At 41.6% G+C, this 24,357-nt stretch overlaps 1 protein-coding gene and 1 long non-coding RNA gene across 11 annotated transcripts in view; both read left to right on the top strand.

Annotated features, from left to right (window-relative positions):
* Positions 1-20,252, top strand: part of AKT1 (AKT serine/threonine kinase 1) — a 79,569-nt gene extending 59,317 nt beyond the window's left edge. For all 10 annotated transcript variants that reach the window (XM_068400153.1, XM_068400150.1, XM_068400149.1 and 7 more), the window contains 4 exons: positions 4,648-4,862; positions 12,958-13,045; positions 17,830-17,932; positions 18,626-20,252. In XM_068400153.1, coding sequence (XP_068256254.1) covers positions 4,648-4,862; positions 12,958-13,045; positions 17,830-17,932; positions 18,626-18,705 — 486 coding nt within the window. In that variant the 3' untranslated portion in view covers positions 18,706-20,252. The remainder of the gene's footprint in view (positions 1-4,647; positions 4,863-12,957; positions 13,046-17,829; positions 17,933-18,625) is intronic.
* LOC137663212 (uncharacterized) lies at positions 1,268-2,415 on the top strand. Its single transcript, XR_011048149.1, has 3 exons — positions 1,268-1,440; positions 1,537-1,673; positions 2,228-2,415. It is a non-coding gene; the product is annotated as an uncharacterized lncRNA (long non-coding RNA).
* Positions 20,253-24,357: the final 4,105 nt, after the last annotated feature.

Genomic DNA, 24,357 nt, shown 5'->3' with positions numbered 1-24,357 from the left:
GGTGAAGGATCTGGAGCAGAAGTCTTAATGAGGAGTGGCTGAGGGAACTGGGGTTGTTTAGTCTGGAGAAGAGGAGGCTCAGGGGAGACCTTATCAACTACCTGAAAGGAGGTTGTAGTGAGGTGGGTGCCAGTCTCTTCCCCCAAGTAACAAGTGACAGGACAAGTGGAAACAGCCTCAGGTTGTGCCAGGGGAGCTTTAGATTGGATATTGGGAAAAATTTCTTCACCAAAAGGGTTGTCAAGCAGTGGAACAGGCTGCCCAGGGAAGCGGTGGAGTCACCATCCCTGGAGGTATTTAAAAGACTTGCAGATGTGGTGCTGAGGGACATGGTTTAGTGGTGGGCTTGGTAGTGCTAGATTAATGGTTGGACTTGATGATCTTAAAGGTCTTTTCCAACCAAAATGATTCTGTGATTCTTTTATTCATCATGTTCTGGGACATATATTTAGCATAATGACGTGTGCTAGTTTTCGGGCAGGGGTAGTATCTTCCTTTCGCTTTAGGGAGTATTTACATTTTACTGGAACAGTGCTTCCTTCTTGTGTCAGAAATCTAATTTTTAAAAAACTTTTAAATTACTTAAAATACTACTTGATGGTTCGGTGATTGTTTTGCAATTTGTTTGGTGTGTGTTGGCCTATTTGAAAGCTATCAACAGGACTGTGGTTAAGAAGTAAAAAGTATTGACCAATTCTTTTACTCTTTGAAGACGTTATATGGCGACATGTTTTCAGAAACAGGACAGACCAAGCTTTTTCTGCAGCATTTAGCATGGTATGCGTTAAAAGTGACGACTGTTTTGTGATGAGATGTTTCTCAATGTTAATTTGAACTTTTCGGTTTCAGAGGAAATAAATCCAAGCAGGGGATCTCAGTCCCCAAACTGTATGTTCTGGGGATTTTTTTGTGCTAATTTTTTTTTTGAAGTGTAAGACCTATATGTATGCTTCCCACTTTCATCCTGGAAATACTCCTTCTGAGGGTTGTGCAACACAGGTGGTGTTTTAGCCGTGAGTTAGTTACAGGCAGATCAAAAGTGAAACGGTGCTATAGAGGATATGTGTGTACATGGTATTTTGCAGGCAGATGCTAGTTTTCCCTGCCCACACTCTGAGCTGTCTGGAAGCAGACTCGCGGTGTTAGTAGGGCACAGAGCCTGAGCTGACGCGGTGTGCCTCGCAGAGGGCTGGTTGCCTTGCAGTGGGTGCTTCGCTACCCGTGGCGTTAAGGCTTCCATCCAGCTCGGAGCACAGGCAGAAGCAAGTCTTGGGCTGCCGGCAGATAATATATTGTTGGCACAGCCAGGATGTAGCCTTTCTCTGGGGTGGGAGACTTGGGCATTGCAAACCTTCCTTGAGTTGAAGTATGCAGAAGTCCAAAGTATGGAAAACCAAAGTGGAGGAGGAATATTTTTACTGAGAGCTGATGTCTTTGCTGGTCAGCACTTCTGCGCTCTCTGCTTGCACAGCCATAGCAGCGTGCTCTTGTTTGTTTGTTTGTTTGTTTGTATTTTTAACTTGCAGCTGCTTTCAGGGGCCTCCAGTCTCTTCCTAATACTGAAGAATGTGGGCACCTGTCGAAGTAGCTTGCAGCAAGGAGGTGGAGCCAGTCTCATGATAGCTGCCAGCTCTCCATGGATCACCAGAAGTCTTCAGTGAATCTAAATTGGGGTCCGTGCACCACAATTTGAGATTTACTGATGCAAGGAGTAATTAGCAGCATGACTGAGTGTTTATTATTCATAACGATGGCTTTTATTTTAACTTCCCTCTTGAAATCAATTGCTGAACTTCAGTTTCTCATTAAGGATTTTATGAGGAGTCTAAAAATATTTATTGTTTTGGGTTTGTTTTTTCTATCTTGGAATGTGGGGATTCCCTGTGCAGGCGTTCTGCTGTTCTTTCTGTTATTTTGTTATTATTTCTTTTTATAATATTTATGATGAATTGGCTCATCCAAAACCCTGAAGGACAAGTCCTTTTGATTAACCCAGCTCTCTCCCTTACTTGCAAATCCCATCTGCGAGTTTAGGTGTTAAATTCTGGAGGCTTTTGTCATCTGGTCGATAGCATGCAAAAAATGTGGAAATTGTGCATGAGCGATATTCCGTGCATTTTAAGGTCATACATCCTTAAAAGCAGGGGTCTCGTTCTTCTGCTCTGCATTTGTAACTTGAATCTGGCATAGCGGCGTGTTTGTACAGTTGTTGCATCGTTGTTTTTAGGTTCTTACTGGAATCTCATGCATGGATGGCAGGGACTGAGCCATGTCAACTTTGATGTGTCAGATGCATCGATGGCTGTGGTGTTTACAGCTGTTGCACCTTCTCTTTCAAATTCCATCTCAGAGCAGTCTAGAGCTGCTCGTTAGGAAATGATCAACCTTTAAGTGAAATGACCTTGTTACTTTAGTGCTCCCCAGCTCTCCTGCATGTTGCAATAAATCACGGATGTGTGCAATACCTTTTTTGGTACGGTGTATTTTTGATACTAACACCATTGATCTGTCTTGTGCAGTCACTAACATGACTGCGTGCTCGTTGCGATAAAGCACTTTGAAGAAATAAGCATTTTATATTCTGTTTAGAATTAATGGAGGTGAAGGAAAGAGTTGTAGTTAGTAATCTAGATTATTAGATTAGTAATCTAGAATACTTTAAAAAATGAATACCCTATTAATATGCTTACTAAAGTAACATTTGAAGCATTTGCTGCATTTTGAAAGTACCTGTAGCATTTATTAAGTACACAACAAAGGCCTATGTGGTTTTGTTTTTCTTTTAGTCCTGTCCTATTGCATCTCTTGCAGCAGTTTAAAAAATAAAAATCTGAGGCCCTGTGACTTTTATTTTAGGTAACCCAAGTGTAGGGGAGTGTGAACAGGAAGCACTTCGTGAACGGGGTGACTCAGAGAGCAGTAACTGCATTGTCACACAATATCTCCTGTGAGCCGAAGGGCTGCGATGCCTCGGGAAGGACGGGGACGGCTCCTGGAATCCTGTCCGGCCGGCAGCTGTGTCGGCCGTATACATATATGGGGCAGCTGCAGAGCCAGCTGTCGTTTGGTGTGAATCATACGGCAGGGGATGCCGTAAATAGACCAACGTGGGGTAATCTAATACCTGGCAGCCTTGTGAATTTTACTGCAGGCCCTTTCCCCTGTTTAGATAATTAAGGGGAATAATTAGTGAATAAGGAGAGGCAGAGTGCAAACAGTTGTTCTGTGGAGTGTCTCAATGCTGCTTTTTTGTGTTCAAAACCTTTATCAAGGTTTGTAAGAGGTTCGGATCCTGCTTTTGTTGAACTTGTGTCAACTTCGTTTGGCTCTTTCACCCTTTTAATTTTGAGTGTAAAGTATTCTGAATTGTAGCAATGTAAAGCTCACACAGACACCATGCAACAAGAAAACACAATGGTGGTGCGGTCGTGGTTTGTGCTCTTAGCAAGAGGAAGCAGTTTAGTGCAGACCCGTGTAAAGATGACAACTAAAACCTGAGGACAGGGTCTGGAACATGAGACTGTTGGCGTCAGCTACAGACAACTGCGCAGGAGACACAAAGTCTAGAGAAGTCCTTGTAACATCCACTCCGCAGGCCACAAACCATTCCCCACTCCCTTCAGCAACCTTCAGTGAAGAAGATCAGAGATCTAGGTAATCCTGCTCCGGCAGGGGGATTGGACTAGATGATCTTTCGAGGTCCCTTCCAATCCCTAACATTCTGTGATTCTGTGTGAAATGCATTGCGACAGGGCTTCTCCGGAGCAAGCAGGAGAGATGGAGGGTGCTGCTGGGTCCAGAGTCCCTGCACCAGCTGGGGCTTTGTTAGGTAGAAGCGCCCAGGGGAAGGCAAAAATGAACTATGCTGGACGACTCCTGCCGTGAGACCTGGCAGAAGCCCACCCCACTGACAATTTCTGTGTTTGCAGCCCTCTAAGCAGAGGGAGGAGTGTTAGAGCTAGTGAGCGAGTGCCTTTGTAGGGGGCAATGGAGAGGAGGGGGGAAACATTTCCAGACAATTTGGCTGCCGCTTTATGGCCTTAAAGCTGGTCAAATGTTAGGAGTGGCATTCTGGCTCTTAGTGTTTAATGTAGGTTAGTCATTTAGTATTTGTGGATGGTCTTTCAGGATGTGCAGAGCCACCCTTTGGGGCGTGCAGGTTGATATGAAGATGATGGGGATGTTTGGCTTGTCGCTTGTGAGGTAACAGTTTGACAGTCTTTTCTCCCCATATTGGCTTCTTGGTGGTTTGTTTTTTTTTTAAAAAAAATGGGATCCCATTTGGAGCAGTTTGTGATGAATAAGTGAGAATTTAGCAGCTGGCTTTGTAATGTGAGAACAGTTCTCAGCCTTTGGGCTTTCAAAGGTTGTGCTTATCTTGGTTGTAATGTGAGGAAGGGTGGGAGGAAGAGGAAAAGGAAGCTGCCGTAACGTACCCGCTGCCTCCTTTTCCCCCTCCTGCTCACCTAGCATGGTGAATGTGGATGCTAGTTCTTTTCAAATGGATCTTCTGCAAATACTCTGCTGGTAGATTTGGCTGTGACATGTGAAAAGATGAGCTTTCTGGGGTAAATTATGCCTCTTGAGTTGTGTGTTCATGCCTGGTTTGGGAATGTCTTCTAAAGCCTTTTCCTTACTTTTCTGCAGGTGCTGGAAGATAATGACTATGGTCGTGCAGTGGACTGGTGGGGTTTAGGAGTTGTGATGTATGAAATGATGTGTGGCCGGCTCCCTTTCTACAATCAGGACCACGAAAAGCTCTTTGAACTCATCCTTATGGAGGAGATTAGATTTCCACGCACTTTGTCACCTGAAGCAAAATCTCTCTTATCAGGTTTGCTGAAGAAAGATCCTAAGCAAAGGTGAGACTGTTGCTTAGTATAGTTGCATTTGTAAGCACTTGTGCCCTCAGAAATGCTAAAATAAAAACAAATCGAGAAAAAAAACCACTGTGCTAAAGCCTTTGCAAAGAAGTTAATAGTTGTGCTATGCAGAGTTGTGCCTATGAAAGGGAACTGTCTTCAAACCAGGTGACTTAAAAGTGACTGTTTCTACACTGTAGTATGAAAGGCCCATGTCGCCATCCTTCAAAAACAATTGAAAATGATACTGCACAAAGGGCTATTGAATGCACACATGCCAGCCATTTTTCTTTATTTAAAGTTGAGGAAGGTATTTAAGACAAAATTGTAGTTTTGTTTCTTTTCCATTCAAAATGATCGTCCACCAAGATATGGCAAGTGGACCTGATCATTTTTGTTTTAACTTTCGACATGAGCTGACACTGCAAATAACGACATGAAGCAGCTTTGGTGATCAGAAGGCTGAACTTCAGAATACGATGGCTGCCATTAATGCAAAAGTATAGCCTGGGACACAGCGAGTTAACCCTGCCTTCGGTCATAACGAATCCGATGGCTGCTGTGGATTATAAGCTGCTCTACACAGAATGGTTTCACCTTCTGGCCCAGTTTAGGCTGCTGTCCGGTTTCTGAATTTTCGGTTAAATCTGTGCCAGTGATTTAGCATCCTGCTTTGGACAGTAGGTGGTGGTGTTTGTACCATGTTTGTGGTGGAGTTTATACCATGCTTAGTCTACTTTTCCTGTTTCCTCCTTTTGTTGTTTTTTGTTGTTTGGTTTTTGGTTGGTTTTTTTTTTGCTATGCTGTGTTATTTAAAATGTAACCCTTGATTTAAAAACAGAAAAAAAAAAAACAAAAAAAACCCAAGCCCTAAATGGCTAACAAACAGAAACTAGGACAAGATCCAAAAAGGATGTTGACCTTCACACAAAGATAAACATCAGTTTAAAAACCTGCCATCTTGTCAACCCAGACATTTTTAAAACAAATAATATTGTCACTCTCCCCCTGATCTCCTGTCCTGAACCTTCCACCATAAATGGGCCCCAAACAGGAACTCTTTCATGGGAGGTGCGAGCAGAGTATTCTGGTTTGCTTTCTGATGTTTGTTTAGTCTGTGTGTGTGCGTGCACAAAGCAAATGGTTCTTGCCAGTACATGGATACTTGTAGCGAGGATTTTTGTCATCACTGTAGGCTATTTCCATCACTGTTTTTGATGGAAAATCCTGTTGAGAGATCTTGTAATGCAAATCCACAATTTGTACTACTGGAGGATTTAACTTAGCGGTGACATGGGGAACCGGGAACAGTTGTAGTCAGGATCATGGCCACAGCTGCACCTTCTGAACCTGGCGGGAGCAGCAAGGGGACCTCCAGGAGAAGGTTGTGTAATTGATTAGCAGCCCCCCCAGGCACTGTGCTCTGTAAGCGTGGTTGCAGCCCCTGCCAACAGAATTCCTGTCCAGGAAAGTGCTGGGTTAAATACAATTGTGACCCTTTTGTAGCTTATTCAGGTGGGGCCTTTCAATCACTGGAAACAAGCAGCATCTGCTGTAATTTGTTCTTAAAGGAGCATCTCTGATGAACCAAAATGCAATTTGTTTACAAACAAAGAACGCCTACTTGTTTCTAATTACAAGGTTTTTCCAATGCCAATAATTACTCCACAATATGCTCATTTTATACAAATAGCCACTTCTTCACACGTATCTTCTGCAGGCTTGGAACCAACGATGCTCTGATCTGTTGGACAGATGATTTTCATGCTGCTGATAGAAATAACTATGGACTAGACAAGCCTGCACACATACCCGCAGCTTGCTAATTATACTGGTGCTTCCCAAACTTTCTGGATTATGGACCATTCTTAAATACTGGTTTCTCACCAATCACCGTTCACCCAGCTTTTTAACTGAAGTTGTGATTCTGCAAATCCCCTGCGCTTCGTGGTGTTTCAGGCAGTATGGAGAACTGAGCTGGAAGCACTAGGGGTAGAAGTCCTGAGTCCTGGCCTTGTAGTTTTATTTTCTTTTTACTGTGTGGTCTGTGTGCTGGGGAGGGCACCTGGGATACTTGGAAGTTGACTCATAGTGAGTTCATGGAGCCATACTGAAGAAAAACAGCCAGATAGCTAAGAAAATACATTCGGTGAAAAGTTAAATAACATGCGATAGTCTGGTTGACATTAGCCCATTGATGATGCTTTGCGGAACCACTGCGTAATTCAACAGAAATCCCCTTTTCCACAAAGCTCGGTGGTGGACAGAAGTTGGTGTCATTGTAACACTGTGGCAGAAAACATCAGAATTGGAAGCATTTAGTAACTGCTGATGAACTTCAGAATGGGATGGAGGAGACAGCCAAAACCATGCGAAAAGTTAAACTGGGAGATGTCCCTTCCTGTAAAATCCTCAAAAAAAAAACCAACAAAAAGGGTTGATATAGGGAAGCTCAGTGATGAGGATATTTTAAGTTAAATATGAAGGCGCTAGGGAATTGTGACCTGCGTCAGGGAATTAAACCTTAAAAATTACCTGTTGTACCTGAGCTGGGTATATAGAAGCAGTCTTAGCACTCTGCATTCAGTAATACCAGTTCAGTCTCAAACTCACAGGCATATGGGAAAAATGTGAAGAACAATAAATTGCATTCTGCTTTTAATCATGGCTGTTTTCTAAATTTGGTCATATAAAATCCATTTGGTAAGAGAAAAGGAATTTTGAAGTTTCTTTTGGGATTGATATAAGTTTATTAATCTTGTAATGTGAGCCCTAATTTTCCTAAGAAGGAAAAAATCTATTCTGTAAATATTTCCTTTTAATGTGACCTGAAATTCTCCTTTGCTGCTTTGTGACATGTATCAAGTGGAAGGAGGTAATCAGAGCATTTTTTCACACATAAAACGGCAAAGTTTTTAACTCCTATTATTCTTTCTCTGGCTGTGGAGACTGCAACCTGTGAAAGTGGGTGTGGATCAGAGCGCTCCATGTGAATGGGCTGAGTTTAGACGGGTGGGTGGGCTTGTAATCAGCAGAGTGTCTCGCAAGCTCTGAATCTTGGCAGGTTTTAAGCTTGAGAGAACTTCAGGGTGGTTTCATCTCTGAATTTTGATCACGTGTTTTCACTACCTGCCATAGTGCTCCTGTCATGGGTCTGAGTTGTTCAGCCTCTTTCAGATGGGGTTTGTCATAAGCTGCTTCATCTACTTCTGTCTTCTGTGGTGCTGTTGGACCTTGCCATTCAGGAAGAATGAGCGGAAGAAGATGCAGCATTTCACAAAACACCTGTTAAAAGATTTAATGAGTTCACAGAGTTGTAGTTGTGGCTTTGGAGAGCTGAAGCTGGTCAGTGGGAACTGGTGATCAGTCCTTGCAGCAACACAGAGATCTGGCAGTTTGTTCTTTCTAGTGGTGGTGGTTCTTTGCACATCCAGAGTGCAACTTTGGGCACAGATGCTCAGGAAGATCAGGGTCAATCAAGCCTTTACCTGCATGAAAACCAAACTCTTTGTTTTTTTTCCTTGTGAAAAGAGGCAATTTGTAGTTAAGGTGTATGTTTGTGTCCTCTGTTTATGGTGGTCTGCTATGGGATGGGTAGATGGCTTGAGCAAACTTGCTCTCAGACACAGCTACGTCTGCAGCCCACGCAGCTGCTGCTGAAGTTGGAAGAGGTAGAGGTGATAGTCATGGGGACTGCAGGGGCCTGGAGGTGGTCCCAGCTAGCTGGTGGCAGGCAGGAGGAGGTAACCTTGAAGAGCTGGTCCTCTTAGGCAGCAGACTTCATGCCTTGTGGGCATCCAGAGTTTTGAAACCACAAATGACAAGGGTCTTATGTTTGCTCTGAAATGTGTGTGTCTTGAGTACAAAAGTGTTTCTATCGCCAGACAGCTCCAGTGTCCTGGGTATCACTGGAACTGCAGAGTGCTCATCAAGGCTTCATACATGTTTTACCAGGTGCTTGGAGGTAGACTGAGATTTAGCTGTTGTGTATGATAATTTTAGTCTAAATCTCTTCAGTCCAAAGCTATTCAGAACTAGTTTGGACAAACTCAAAGAGTTCACCCATAAGAAATCTAAGTTGAACCTGAGGAAAACATAAAAGGCAAATTTAAAGATATTTTTTTCCAACTTTCTAGAAGTCGGTAGTTTAGTGACTTCCCAAGCCTCAGTATCCTCAAACACGACTCCTTTGTAGTTACTAATGTTGGGGGGTGGGAGTTTTTCCAGTGTTACTGGATCCGCTGTATTTGTCCTATGTATGTGATTAATGAAGAAGTGGGGAAGTAAAGATCAGCAGAGAGCTGGGAGTTGCATTAGGCTTTCCAAAAGCCATAATCCCTGAGCGGGAAAGCCTCCAAAGACTGTGTGTACAGGGCTTTGGGAAGAATGTGGCCTTTTCCTTCCAAATCTGGAGTCATCAAATCGTACTGTTCCCAAAGCCAGCCAGAGCTTCTCTGTGCTGCTGGTGCTGGTCACAGAAAAGCAATGTAGGTGCAGTTCCTAAATCCTTCCATGTGGCTATGAGAGGCCTCTGAGGGTGAGGACCACAGTAAAAGAAGTTACTAGTCTCCATCCTGACTGTATCAGAGAAGGAGAAATACACATCTGTGTGCTCTGAGCTGGTGAACACCAGTAGCTTTTGCTGAGCTGATTTGCTTGAGCCTGATGGGTATATATGCACTGTTGTAGAACCAGGTTTGGGGGCAGGGGGGAGCCAGAGAAATCATGCAAAGACAGAACGGCAACAGCAGTGGTGCCTAAAACTGTCTGTCTTCTCGGATGAGGATGGTGCACCTGCAAATGTGTAAACAACGGAAATCTGTCACCTAAAAGCATGACAGTCTCTTTAGATGAGGATTCGCCCACAGTCAGGATCTGTATTGTGGCTCCTGGTACGGTGAAGCACGAGCGTATGAATGGGATTATTTGGCAGGGCAGAGTGAAGGCGGTTGCTGCCCGCTGTCCTGCGTTGGAGCCTGGCGGTCCTTCCTGTGGAAACTTTTAACTGTAAAACTGGAAGTTTGTGTGTTTCTTCTTAAAGTGTTGGGAATGGACCTGGGTGCTGGGCACTGTTTACTTTGACGGGGACAAGTAGAGAAAAAATATTTTTCCTGTGATCCACTAATTGCAATCTTCTGGCCTGTGATAATACTACTCTCACTGTTGACTGTGTGTTTACACACAATATATTTTTATGTATATATATATAAAATTACAGTAGACACATTTCTAAAACTGTTTGCATGATTTCTTTGTGGAATGAAAGCTGATGGTGCTTGACACATGGAGCACAGACAATAAATGTCATTAAATGATTAAAGGAACTTGCAAGCAATACACAGTTTCATAAAAATGTAGAAATGGTTTCAGTTTAATATTGATGTTGCACTTTATCAATATTTTTCTCCTTGGGATTTACCTGAAACATAGAGACAAAGGCTCTCAGATATAGATGGAACTTAAATGAATAACCAGAATAGTTTGGCAGGTGTTTTTTCAGGAGACTAATTTAGACAGAAGTTTGGATTTTGAGGGTTTTTTTGGTTTTGTGTTTGTTTTTTTTTTTAAAATTGCTTTTTTGGCCTCTATGCTTTCTGTTATATTTCCTTGTATATGAAAATCTCAGTAGCTTTTTCTTTTTAAGTCCTATTTATACTGTTTTTGGTCCTGTGTGAAGACTTAAATGCAACAGAATTTAACTTTATTGTACAAGGATCTTTTCAAGACTTCAATTCCTGCTGTATTTTTCTTCAATGTTACATGTCCTTACAAAAGACAAGCCTGCTGCTCTTTCAGTTCTCATTGAGGCTTAACCATGATTTTTGTTAGGTGCTGATTTAATTTTGTTCTCCTTGAGAGGGGCTTTTCATAATTCTGAAAAACAAGGGTGTATTTTGGAATAAGTCCATATCCAAAATAGGAGGTTTCTGTCATTTCCCCATTTTCTTTGAATGGATTTGTTTAATAGTAGAGATTTTTAAAAGGTAAGTAAAATATCTGGGGTTTTTCTTGGCGTTTCCCTGAGTATGTATTTGCCCTTTGTGGAACAAAGGCTCGTATTAGATAACATGTTCTCCAAAGCACTTGTACGTGGCTGCAGCCAGCCAGCCTTCCTGCATGCTTCTGCAAAACACGATTCGGGTTCTTCTTAGCTCATAGTCATTCCTGAACTTCTGTTGACATTTGTGGATAAAGAGGATCGACTCCACCTTCTATTTCACGGGCCATTGTCATCTGCGCTTGGGAAGCGACAAGCGAGCCCGGTAGAGACTTGTCAAAGCCTCTAGACCTGCGAGGAACCACCCAAGAGATGATTACTCACAGAGTTTGTCTCTGTTCCCAGGCTGCCCTGGGGTTTGTCTCCATGCCATGCTTCTCTGCAGCTGTATAATGTGCTGCCAGGCAGATGGGAGAGCCATTGTCCAGCTTGGTTTGGCCTATGGGGCTCTGGGGTGAACTAAGGCTTGGTCTTAGAGCTTACCTGGGGAAGGAGAGCATCACCCAACACTTGGCTACTGGAAGACTGGGGACCCCTTCCATCTTCCACTGCAGATTTCTTGAAGGAATGTGAAGGAGCAAACCCCTTAGGTTGCTGTGCCCCTAAATGGAAGAGGGCCGGGAAGCAAGCATGGACTGTGAGCTGCCAGGCACCTCTGTTGCTTGGTCTCTCTGGTACAGCTGTGGCCTCTGCCAGCTTGCGCTCTCTGAAGACAGTGCTCAGACATGACTGAGAAGATTGCATGCGCCAGGATCCATTCCTAGTCTGCAGTATGGACAAAATGTCACCATACTTGACGCCTCCTCACTAAACAATCATCCAACACTGTTTCAATAGCATTGTGCCTTCAAACTGTGTCCCAGAGCATGCAGTACAGTCTCAAGCTGTCAAAATACCACTTCAGTGGGCTGTAGCACAGCCTTCACATTATCTCTGATATTCTGAACCAAAACCCTTCCCTCCAACCCCAAATAGTTCTGTATTAGGGCCACAGGGTTACTGCATGTGGCCCGGAGGAGATTCAGGGCCAACTGCTGGGCAGCTTGGCTTCAGGTTCAGAGAACAGTCCTTGGCCCGTTTTTCTGTAGCGATGTAGCTCTGGCCATGGTCACGTAGAGCCGTTGTTCCAAGCTCTTAAAATTGGGATAATATCTCAGTTTGCCAGTGGCACCAAGAATCAGAGAACAGGCAGATACTGGAGGTCAGCCTGGACGAACATGGTGACACCTCTTGTACTTAACATCCTGAACATCTTCTTAACCTTGTTACCTGGAAGTAAGTCTCCTGGTGATTACTCAGTATGTGTTTTGTTTTCTCAGTGCATGCCTTTCCTTGCAGGTGTGGTTCAGTCTTTTAGAGAACATTTTAACCTCCACAGCAAAATTTAACCATCTGTTAGCTCGAGACTGCAACTAAACTGATGGCATCTGTAAGCTGTGTGTAGACACTTTTATTTTGGAATAAAAGTGCTTTATCTTGATATACCTTAAGTCAATAAAACACCCTTTGTGCTTTTGTGAAGCCAAGGAGGAGGAAAGATTTGCATACAACACGATATTATCACTGCAGTTGTCAACTGTTTTCTTTAATGGAAATTTAAATCAGGTTGCATAAATCAGTTTGTCTTAAAAATCCTTGCCTCTCTTACACTTCAAAATCAATTTCAGTTTTACTGCTAACATCGCTCTGCTCTAGAATCTAAATTGTAAGGGGTACTCACTTGTTAATTTAGAAAGAGAGAAGGGTGTGTGGCTCAGACCTTTTACTTGCAGGATCTGCTGTGGTCCCTAGGACAGCATCTGTCCTGAAGGGCAGGTCTTTTGCACTGTGATTGTTATTTTTGTCTGTTTGTTTAAGAGAGACCTTTATTCTAATTCTATTTCTTAGCATGTTTTCAGATCTTTTAGTGGAACTGTGTTGAAGCCTAAAATAGGCTATCCTGCAGCCTCTGCACAAAAAAACAAATATGAAGCAAGTGCTAGAACTGGTCCCAAATGTATTATATAAACTCAGAATCTCTTCACTACCGTTTAATAAAAATTGTGTGAGAAAAATAACTGTACTCAAACATTTAATTACTTGTTTTGCCCCAAACAGGTTAGGTGGCGGTCCTGATGATGCCAAGGAGATTATGCAGCACAAATTCTTTGCTGGCATTGTTTGGCAAGATGTATACGAGAAAAAGGTACTTATACAACTGTTCTCCTAAGGGGAACTGTAGCTGTGGATATACTGAATGTTTCAAATCCTGTAGCCCTCTGTAAGGTACATAGAAGCCCTCCACAGAAGAGGTTTGCAATTGTTTCTAAGAATGCTAAATTGCTTCATGTTTCTTAAAATACTGCAGTCGGATTACTTCTGAACGAAAGCTTTTATTCGCAATGAGAAGTATCTCTCAATGAGATACTTGTTTCTGTGACTGAATAAATAGGATGTAGCCAAAATCGCTTCCAAATTTAGACATTATATAAGCTTTTAAAATGGCTTTTCCTGTGAATTCTTGTTGCCGTTCCTTGCTATCAACTGACGTATCCCTTGCGAGCCCAGGAGTTTATTGTTGGTTCCTGGGCATCTGAAGCAAAACTTCCTAGAAGCGGTAGTTGAAAATGGGCTGTTTGTTCCCTTTGCATTTTTCCTGTCTTGAATGATGAAATTAGATTGAATAGGCAAGTGCAGAGAAGTGTAGGCTTTTACATCAATCCAAGCCTAATATTTCTTTTTTTTGGTGACAGAGGGCTGATGGGAAGTATCTGCACTTCATGGTGTTTCTCATTGGTTTTCCTTGAGACCCACTGAGCTTGTAGGCTTTCCAGTGGGAGCCACTGAAGTCAGAGAGCCCAGCCCTTCCCCTATGAGTGCGTTTCATCAGTTGTCTATGCCTCACTGTCCCTTCATTCACAGATAACTTATTCCACCGCACCAAGATGCCCTGCTTCGTGCTCTCAGGGCAATCTGCTGTTGTCCTCTCCCATTTGATTCTCACCGGCCACATTTTCCGTAACGCTCATGTGAAATGCAGCTAACTAAAACATGGGTCTGGGGATTCAAGGCTCCCATCTGCTGGTGCCACATGATCTCACTCAATCCCAGCCTTTCCTGATTTCCCTCCTTCCCCCTGCAGCCCCTCATGATATCAGATCTCGTTTGATCTCTAAATACAGTTCAGTTCTCCATCCGGTCGGTGGGAGCAGGTAAAAAACTTAGCAGAAACTGAGTTTCAATTCTTTGGATTCTTTCAGTAAAACTACTACAGTGATCTATTAGCACTGTGTGTATTCTTAAAAAACTAGAGCATAACACCCCTGGTTTCCATACCATAGTGGGAGAATTGTCCAGTGCCTGTATACAATTACAAAGAGTGCTCTGTTTCCTTCTCTTCTTCCACTTCCTCACAGATTTTTGTGGCTAAAGGGAATTGAAAAATCATAAAATAAGTTTTTGTGCCTTGAAAGTGTAGACAGAGTTTAGACCTCTTCTTTCAAAGCATCCCTTGAGAGTGAGCTGCATGTGGTCATGAGGGCAGGAGGGAATTGCGTGGAGTTTGTTCAGTATAATGTAAAAAGTATATCTGGATTACAGTTCTAAATGGGTCTAAATGGGAGGTTATCCCCATTTTCACAAGCTGAATACTTGGGGTTTTGCTATATTTTTTCAGTTTAAGGTAAAAAAATTGATAATGGGGCTCAAATGTCTTCAGTCAAGTTGTTTGTTATTTGATGGTAGTCCTGCTTCCCTGAATGGAGGAGAAATCACACAAGCTGGAGGCAATTTATTTATCCATAGGACTGAGAAAGCCTTCATAAATTGTCCCATAGTAGTACTGACTCAGATTGTTGTGGAAACTACCAGGAAATTCCAAATGTTACATATTTTGGAGAAAACAGTGTGCTAATTGAGACTGTTTCTGACCTTGGCATATCCAAGGAAGCTGGATTCTGGTTTTGCTCCTGTTCCGTTAGCATGTGCATCTGAAATTGGATGTAAACCATTACCTACTATAGAAATAGCTATGCTGTGCAAATGAAGAGGTTTCAGAAAGCCTGTGAGTAATTGCTGCCTACGCTCTGGGTGGTCCAAAGAATCTTGCAGCATTTACCTGAAATGCAGTCTCACGGATAAAAGCTGAATTTTATCAGCTGCCTAGAGGTGTTTATGTGCTAAGCTTGGTTACCCACTATCTTCAGATAATGGTGAGTATGTTTATGAATATAGGCTTGGGGTGATCGAGAACACTTAATTTGTAATTAAGCTTTTTGGAAGCATAGCTCTGCTTTGAATTATAAGGAGTTTTGAATAACTGAGATTGTCCCAAATATTTAAAATACTCATTAGACTCTCCTGAAAGAGTGTTGTTATTTGTCCCTGGTGCAAAGAAAGGTGCGATTTAATTTGCAGTATTTTGCCCACCTATAAGCGAAACATACATAATGGATTTTAATCACATGGGCTTTTTTCTGGTCTTCTTTGTTTCTTAAACCAACCTAAGCTTGCAGGTATCATGCTGGTCTGCAGCAGTGGGAGGCTACAGGTGGCACCTCTCTGCCAGTTGAACTGCAGAGCTATTGCGGTGACAGCTTGTCAGTACAGCAACGTGTTTGCTTGGTAAAGCCAGCGTTAGAGCTTTCTGCGGCTTCCCCTCTGTTTCCAGCTTAATGTTCTGAATTTGACAGCTAGGGGGGAAAAAAAATTGTCTTGTGGGTGCATCATAATCTGTCTCAAATTGCTTTTAACAGATACTAAAATAAAAAGGAAAGCGATACAGGCAGCGCTTGCCCATTACACGTGTGTTCTGACTTAGGATTGCTGCTCCGAGTCATTCTGATGTGCGTAGTTCAGGTGTCTGCTGCTGTGCCCAAGTCCTAAATCACTCTGTGCTGCGCACAGCAAGCTAGAGCAACTGGGAGCACTGTGAGTGCCAAAACCACCATTAGCTTAAAAGGACAGATAGAACTTCACACACGTGTGCACGCACAGCTTGTCAAAAACAAACCCAGGTTCGCTTTAATGAACAGGCAGACAACTGCTATAAGGAGAAAGAATACAGTTAAAATGTGAAAGAAAGAATGCTCATCCTCGGCAGGGTTTATATACATAATATGCTGGTTTGACTTGATTGAGAATAGCATTATTAACATTACAACGTGAAGCATTCCCTCTTCAGTAGCTTCAGGAGGACTGTAAGGCTCAGAGGGACTTGTGGGTTTGGGTTATTCTGTTTCCTTTTCGTTTTTAAATTCAGGACATTAAGACCACTTGTAAGGACTTAATTTTTTTTTCACAGGAACACTTGCCAGGCTCCTTTAAGCCATCCTTGGGCACAGATCATTCAATGATTCAAAAAAATTATGATGAATATATACTGTAATTGTGCTCTCTTACAAGAAACAGAATTTTTATGTCCCTTAATTTTTAAAGATTGGTTTTAAACTGTAGAATGTTTATTTGTATTTGGAAATATCACCTTATGTGTAGATTACACTTCTTAAAGTCTTTATATTGAAAATGAAGGCGCTTCATTGGATTGGTGTTTGTAAGACAGGACAACGCTCTGTTAGGTGCTCTCAGATCAGAAAGATGATCCTGGGGATAGGGAGCTTGAAGCTAGTGCTTTTCTTATTAACCCACTTGCCAAGCAAATGATTCTTCAGATCTAAGCTGGAGGAAAAGTTGGGGGTGGGGAAGAGGTGTTTTGTACATGGAAGATTTGCTGTTGTTTTCCAGGTAGTGATTTCTGTCGGTGTCGTTCTTATTTCTGTAAGAGCAGAAGTGCAAGTCTCGAGGTCACTCCTTAATTCCAGTTGGAATAATTTACCATTTGCCTTAATAAACCTTTCCCTGCAGTTTCAAATTGGAAGCCGTATACTTCCTCAATCACGCTCCTAAATTGTTGCCTGGTGCAGCTCTGTGCTATTAAAAGATGGCCATGCTTAACCCCAGTGGTGGGCGAACTGAAGGCCAGCGCTGAGAGCTATTACATGTCCTTTGTGGGAGGGCTAAGAACAGTGTTTACGTCCTGTTTCTACCGTGTCGTTCAGCGGGGAGGTGAGCGAGGTCTGAATCCCAGCTCCCTTGCCCTCCAAACTTGTACGTGTTCCAACTCTGTGCATCTGTACGCAGCCAGCTCCGCCACCCCGCCTCCCAGGCGCACTCCTCCTCCAGCCCCAGTCAAGCAGCTCCGCTCCATCTGGAGTTCCTCTTGCCAGAGCTTGCCTAGGTACACATGGATGATTTCTACGCTGTCTGTCCAAGCGAGCGTCAAGAATAAAACCCAAACGGCGCAACTCATGGTGTACCAAGAGGAGGATGTTCACCACTAAGCGTGCTTGTTTTTTTGTAAACACTCCATATTTTCTAAGCTCAGAGTTGATACCAAACTGCTTTTGGGTGCTGGGAGTATAAATCCTTAATGTTGCTGCTGCCTTGTCCTAAATTCTTCCGGGTTGGTCCAACCTACAGCACAGTTGCAGTCAGAGCTGCATGAGCACAGTAGCTCTGTAGCTGAAACTTCTCTGTGAACGTTACAACCCTTGAGGTGACACGCAGGTCTAGCTGATCACTTTGGTATCACTGAGCATCTTTCTTATTCATTTCCATCCTCCTCAAGCGTAAATCTGACTAGATGCAGTTGACAATTTCCATATAATTAGGTGGGGAACCAGTATATACTGTTATTTTAAAAATTTGTTAGCATGTTATTTATTACTTGAAGAAATGTTAGGATTCTCAGGTTTTCTTTGTGCGATTAAATCCTAGAGGCAAAATGCCTTAAATGCCCAGAAAGAGGAAGTGCACACCTAAATAAATACTTTTTACTCTATATTGTTCCTTCTTTATGAACTGATTTTTTTAAAACTTATTTTAGGAATGTAGGTAAAGGCACTATAGCTTGTAACTCTTACTTCAAATTCCCCCTGTTTCAAACAGTACTGCAAGAACCTAAATGGACAGTATTTTTTTTGCTTTTCATAGCTTGTACCTCCGTTTAAGCCACAAGTTACATCTGAAACAGATACAAGATACTTCGATGAAGAATTTACAGCACAGATGATAACAATCACTCCTCCTGACCAAGGTGAGGTTTTCCCAAGTGTTTCCCGCTGTGTTCTCCAGACCACCAGAAATTAATTTGCTGTAACCTGGTCTCTTTAGACCATGTGAAAAACCATCAGTTTAAACTTACTCGTTGTCCATATATGTATTTGATCAAGAAGCTGGTAAAGTGATGTGAAACTTTCCACATCTTTCCAGTTTGGGAAATGAAAAACCTGGTTTAGAGGATAGTGAAATTATTTGTACTCTTGTCTTTTCAAAATCTCCATGTTCCCACTGGAAAATAATTCTGTTTATTAGTTCTGCATGTGTACATCTGCACACACTGTATATGCAAGCAGTCAATTGAGTGTGGGCTAATGCCCATATCCAATAAAAATATATTTTATTTTCATGGTAACTGAGCATGTTTGATGCTCTGAAATAGCAACTGCCAGAAATTCAGAACACTGAATATGGATTTAAGCAGTGCAGCTCCTAGCAATTTTAAATGGACATCCGAACAACTGTTTACATACAACAACCAGGATCTTCTGTGATGCCCATTTAATGGGGTGAGATTTAAGACTTCCTGTTTCTTTGTCCTTTCAAGTTGTGGAAGAAAAAGGCAACAGTGAAATTTCCTGAAATAGCTTTATTGTGCATTATCTTGTTGTTTGTTTACTTAAAAAGGTAGCAAATGTTGTCTAATGGGTTTTTTTTGTTCATTTTTCAGATGACAGCATGGATTGTGTAGATAACGAGAGAAGACCTCATTTTCCTCAGTTCTCCTATTCAGCCAGTGGAACCGCTTAACGTTTTGCAATGTTTTCCCATTCAGAAACAAAACAGACTGCATTTTGGGGACCTTACTTCAATGGACACTAGAGAACTTTCTATATTATCTGAATTACAAACTGTGTTTGTATTACGATTTAGATGAATTTCTAGGAAGCCTCACAGATTCTGTATTTAAAACAATTCTTTGATGCATTTTTGAGAAGGAAAACAAATCCGTTCTTAAAGTATTACGTCAAGGCTTTTATGCTGAATGACCATAGGTTTTTAAGAATATACACCAAAACTGTTTACTTTAGAAATAATTAAGGTATTCAACATATCAGCAACTCTGACCAGAAAAATCCCCTTATTTTATTTATTTCATACAGTTCATTATCTAAATATAGAATCTGCACTCTGAACAATTAGATTTATATAGGAAGATAAAAGACTTTAGTAGCTAGTGCAATAATATAAGCAACAAAGTGAACAAACTCTGGAGGGTTAAGGTTCAAACTCATTTTGGACAGCAGTGAAGTGTCATCCAACTCCAGAAAACCAGCTATAGGAACAGCATTAATGGCCTCAGTGAGGTAAATCAAAAAGCAAAAGTTATTTTTGTTATAACATCTGCTACAAGACATTACATATCAAACTGAATCCAGTGGAATTGCCACGTCGTACAGATGAGTATTCCATTTTAGACAGTGCATTTAATTGTACCATTTGTGTAGAGTTTAGGAATACTTCATAGGATTGGCTTCTCAGAACCTAGAAGACTCTTTGATTTACCAATCTAACATGAAATACAACAATGCAAAATCACCCACTTTCACCACTGTATAAAAATACCATACAGGTCTAAGTGAGAAATCATCTTAATGAGCGAGTCAACCAGACAAAAGTACATTTTGGCACTGAAGTAATGACTTGTTGCCGCTTTTTTTTTTTTTTATGAAAAGATATATGAATATATATAAACACTTAATGATTTTTTGCATCATGCCAGATCATTTCTTCTTTCTTGAGTGTGCATTAAAGGTATCAGCCAACAGTTCGTGGTGCCTTCTCACTCTTGAAGATTCACTTTAACAGTGTTTCCCGTGTATAAGAAAAAAAACTAGGTTGAAACTTCATATGTTTGAATAATAATGGTGTTCAAAAAGTGAATTTTTTTTTTTGTTTTTCATTTTTAATCTTAGTGGAAAATTTCCCACACCCTATTTTTGTTGTATCATGTTTCTTTGTAATTTTCATAAAAGCAGTCTTATTCTGTCTCTGCTGCGAATGAATTTATTCCATTGTAGGTTGCGTTCTCTTAAAATTGCTTTTTTTTGTTTTTCATTCTGTTGACTGTATAAAAAATGCTGACGTGTACTGCAGTTAACTAGCATTTAATTTTTTTATCTGAAAGGGAGTATGTTATGAAAACCCTTGCTTCCCCTTTCCATCAGAAACTGCTGTGTTTGCACAGCGACCCCATCATCTTGGCTTTTTTTTTCTTAACAACGTTCAACTTTAGTATTTTTACTCATGATATGAAAGTTTCCCTCCAAATACTTAAATAAAAATTGCTGTAACAAGTTAGGTTCTTATTTCTTCTGGTAGGAGCCTTCTGAATTTGTAGAGATGGCAACAACTGCTCCAGTTTCTCGAGTCTGATGTGCACATTGCTGAAGGATTTAGGCTTTTCTGCCCTTCCTCAGTTTCATCTCTGTGCTGATCATTATGCAAAGATAATTTTGGAAAAATGCTTGTTAAAAGAGATACACCCTGTGCCAGAAATAGTTTGTCTTGAGGTGGGTGAGGACAGGCCTCATTTTGCTGCCCTCCTGTTGCCAGTGAGATTGCGTTACTGAGGCCCAAGTCTTCAAAGGTGTTCCTGTTCCGGTCACCTGGGCCAGTGCACAATATATAATACTGCGTTTCCTTTCTAGGGACTAATATTAATCCCTTCTAGCAGGTAGTTGTACAAGGCTGGAATGTCCTTTTTCAAACAAGAACACAGAGAAAAACACAAGAACATCCAAGAACAACTGCAGTATGCTTCAAACTAAGCACGGAAGTTGCAACTGTAGTAAGCCATTAAACAGCCAAAACATCTTTTCGTTCAAGGCTGTAAGTCCCAGTAGAATTTACTGGACATTGTATGCAAGGAGGGAAGGTGAAAGAAGGGATCTGTGTCTCAGTAGAGGATACCTTGCACTGATGCTGGACAGCCTATCCCCTTCTGCAAGTCTGATCTCCTAACTGCTCTCCTTCCTTTGCTTCCAAGTCTTCCTCCAAGTTCGCAGCCAGCCCAGGGATGAAGTCCAAAGAACTCTTCTGCAAGTCTACAAGCCCTGACAAGTTCTGAACTAACACACTTCGTGCATCCAAATATAGGCAACATGAATGAGCAAAGGTTACCGTAATCTGCCCCAGGAAAATCTGGTCTTCCAAATGCAGGAACAGATAGGGGTCGGGTTGTTCTGCTGAGGCTGATTATGTCTCAGAACAGTATTTTTCTGCCAGTTATCCCTAATGGATTTTTGGTTTAGTTCCCATATATAAAATGGAACTTAAAAAAGGTGCCAGAAAAGTCTGGGAATCTTAGTACAGTTAACAACTGATCTGTGAGGGCCACACCTGAATGCAGGGTCTTCTGGATGTTTTGCCTGTGATTATTCAGAACGCCTTGCCTGTCATCTGTAATTGAATGATTACTGGCATTGCAGCTGTCTACCTGCAAATGTAACGTGTGTTCTTTAAATTTTGATTTAGCACAAAAAATGAGTAGTAGCATATCTATCACAGTTATTAGCTTTCCCTACCTATCACAAGTCTGTGACCTGAGTGCTCTTCACCTCAGATTGCTTTTGTACCATATATGCAAAGACCGCTTAGAGCTTTTTTATTTGAAAACCCCAAACTTTTCTATTTGTACAGCCAAAACCTCCTCATTCTTCCTTCTGGCATTGACAAACGTCATCTTGCTCTGGTGTCACATATTGCAGCAAAGATGCATCGCAAGTGCTACAGCAGGACAAATGCTAAAACTCCTATCTGTAGAGCACGGCTGGTATACATATATGACAGCCCAGGAACTTGGTTGTAAACTCAGGTTGGGAGAAAAATAGGAAAAAAAACCCCAACCTTTGCAACTGCAAATAAGTAACGTGGTTCTCTATGAGAACTGCGGACAGGAGACAAGGTCAGCCGAGCACTGGTTGAAACAGTGATATGCTGGTGCTTGTGCTGTTTGGGATTAAGAGATGTTGGCAGAAGCCAGGTAATTCTGCAAATTCCATTTTGTATTTTCCATGTAACTAAAACATCCACTACAATCCTATTAGGATATAGCAGCCTGTTCTCCCTTTAGACTAAGTGAAGATCACCGTGGTTTATAGCATACCTAACTCTGCACAAACTGTGACCTCTCACTCCCCACAGTAAAACAAACTGCTCTGTCTTCATTTTTCTTTCTACACCATGCCCTCTCCAGCAGGTAACCTCCACGTGCTCTCTCCAGCTGCTGCATCGCTCTTGTGCAGGCCTCGAGTATCTCAGCTGCTATTTGAATTTGTTCCCAGTTTTCCACCTGAGAAACAATTTACAATAGTTTTTGGAGGCTTGAGGGTAAAAATTTTCCTTGATTGTTTGAATTTCGTGATCTTTGCTTTAACTGGTGGTGAATTTTCTTGTCTGCTACTTTGGATTGCTTATGTGCATTTAAATGTTCAGTACCAGAGTACTGTATTCTTTATTCTTCATACTCTTAAGTGTTTGTGTTTTTTTTAAATCTTTGTCAGAGAAAATACCCTTTGCTTTTTAGAGAGGATATGCTAAGTCAGATTTTTATCTCCAGTAGCAGGATTTAGGATGGTGGTCCCAAATTAGAGGTCACAACCTATACCGGGAATGCAGACTCCAAGAAGATGGAGTTGCAAAAGAGAAGCCCACACAGGTAAAGTGCCTGTGAGAGTTGCATGGGTTTTCTGCCTGAGAAGTTTGGGAAATTACAAGTTAGGAGGAAGGTTTGACTTGTTTCACTGTATCCAGAAAAACTTCAGAGGTAAAAAAAAACACATTTGAAGAAATGGGTGGATGTAAAGGGATCTTGTTTCTTCAGTGTTGCAAATCAATGTGCGTGTCTTCCACTTTTAGCTCAATTTTCTTAATAACAGGGAGGTTAATTGCCACTAGAAGTAAAACGAAAAGAACACACAGTGCCTATAGCAAATGGGAGCTTATTATCCCAATGCAGCTGAGTGTACAGACGTTTGGTAGCTCTGTCTAATGGAACATATGTTGCATTCTAATCAGGTGATGACTAGTTGCTCTGTGTCTGAAATCATTTTAAACAAAAACATTTTATTACAGTAGTTCCTGCATGCCGCTTTTTTTCCTTTTTTTTTCTTAATTTTAATTTTTGTAACTGCTGGTCACCATCCTGGCTTTGTGACCATGGTGGGGTTCTTTCTTGAGGACCAGATCAAGGACTTTGTATGTGAAAACACTACTTCCCTCTCTGTTTTTTCAGCGCGCTTGTAGCTCGGTTCTGTATCTCCTTTACCAAAGCACTGCTTCACGTGCTTGTCTGCCTGTCACTGCTCACTACCTGTTTCCTCAGAGATGGACTTTGAGAACTTCTTCCTGTGTTAAATGTAACCCTGGTCTACGCTAAGATTCCATTTTTATGAATTTTTCACAGTTTCTGGATGTCTTCTCTCATATTGCCGCAACTGCTTGTATTTTGCATCTTCATCAGGTCTTTTGAGTTTGTTTCAAGAAGATAATGACTGCACAGGCAGCGGTTGCTGTATTTTCTGAATTCTGAGGGTCTCTCAAATTCTGCACACTTTTTAAATAATACATACTTTCACCCCACAAAAGATACTGTAATTATTCTGAGTACAAGAGTGAGATTCTTCACAGAAACAGAAGAGACACAATCCCTACCCCAAATGTTGCGATCTTTAGTTATTTGTAAACTACCATATCTATTTCCTTGCACTATTGTGTTCTTACAGTGTGGATGCTGTTAGCCAGAAAGCTGTTGTTAACTACTGAGAAAACCCATATCTGAATGAAAAATAGTGATTGTGATCTTCAGCCCAGTGCCTGGGAATTCACTGAAATTTGATTAAAATTGTGAGAAAATATGTGCTTAAACTTTATATTGTTCTGGAAGAAAGCCAAACCAGTAATGCTGTTCTTCCTTCAGGTTATTGAAGTACAGCGATTGCAACAAGTTGGACTTCTTTGGGGAAGTCTTGCTGAGCATGCTTGCCATGGAGGCACTGGGCTAGAGGATCTCCAGAAGTCCTTGCCAACCTCAACTAGTCTGGGACTGTTTAATGGTTTAGGTCCTGGATTTGAGAGCGTGTGCTTTAGTGAGGGAGGTTCTTCATGTGCCTTTTCTGTCTGCCATCATCTCTGGTATGTGTTTATACATCCAAGACTGACAGGACCTGCCTACTACTTTCATACAATGTATGTGAATCAGCACCAGCCTTGCTTTGAGATGCTTCCAGCAGTACAAATCCCACATTTTTGTCGTTTTGTTTTTTTATGTCATTGGCCCTCGTCATCCCAAGCTCACTGTACTTATTGTTTTAAGCAAAGACTGTATCTTTGTTAAATTGTAAGTGATGTTCGCAGGGATACGAAGAGTGCATTGTATTCTAGTGTATTGTCACCTGCTGC

The sequence above is a fragment of the Nyctibius grandis genome, chromosome 4 (assembly GCF_013368605.1).
Source record: "Nyctibius grandis isolate bNycGra1 chromosome 4, bNycGra1.pri, whole genome shotgun sequence".
Classification (NCBI taxonomy): Eukaryota; Metazoa; Chordata; class Aves; order Nyctibiiformes; family Nyctibiidae; genus Nyctibius; species Nyctibius grandis.
Note: the sequence above shows the minus strand (reverse complement) of the source record. Positions and strands in the feature narration are given on the sequence as shown.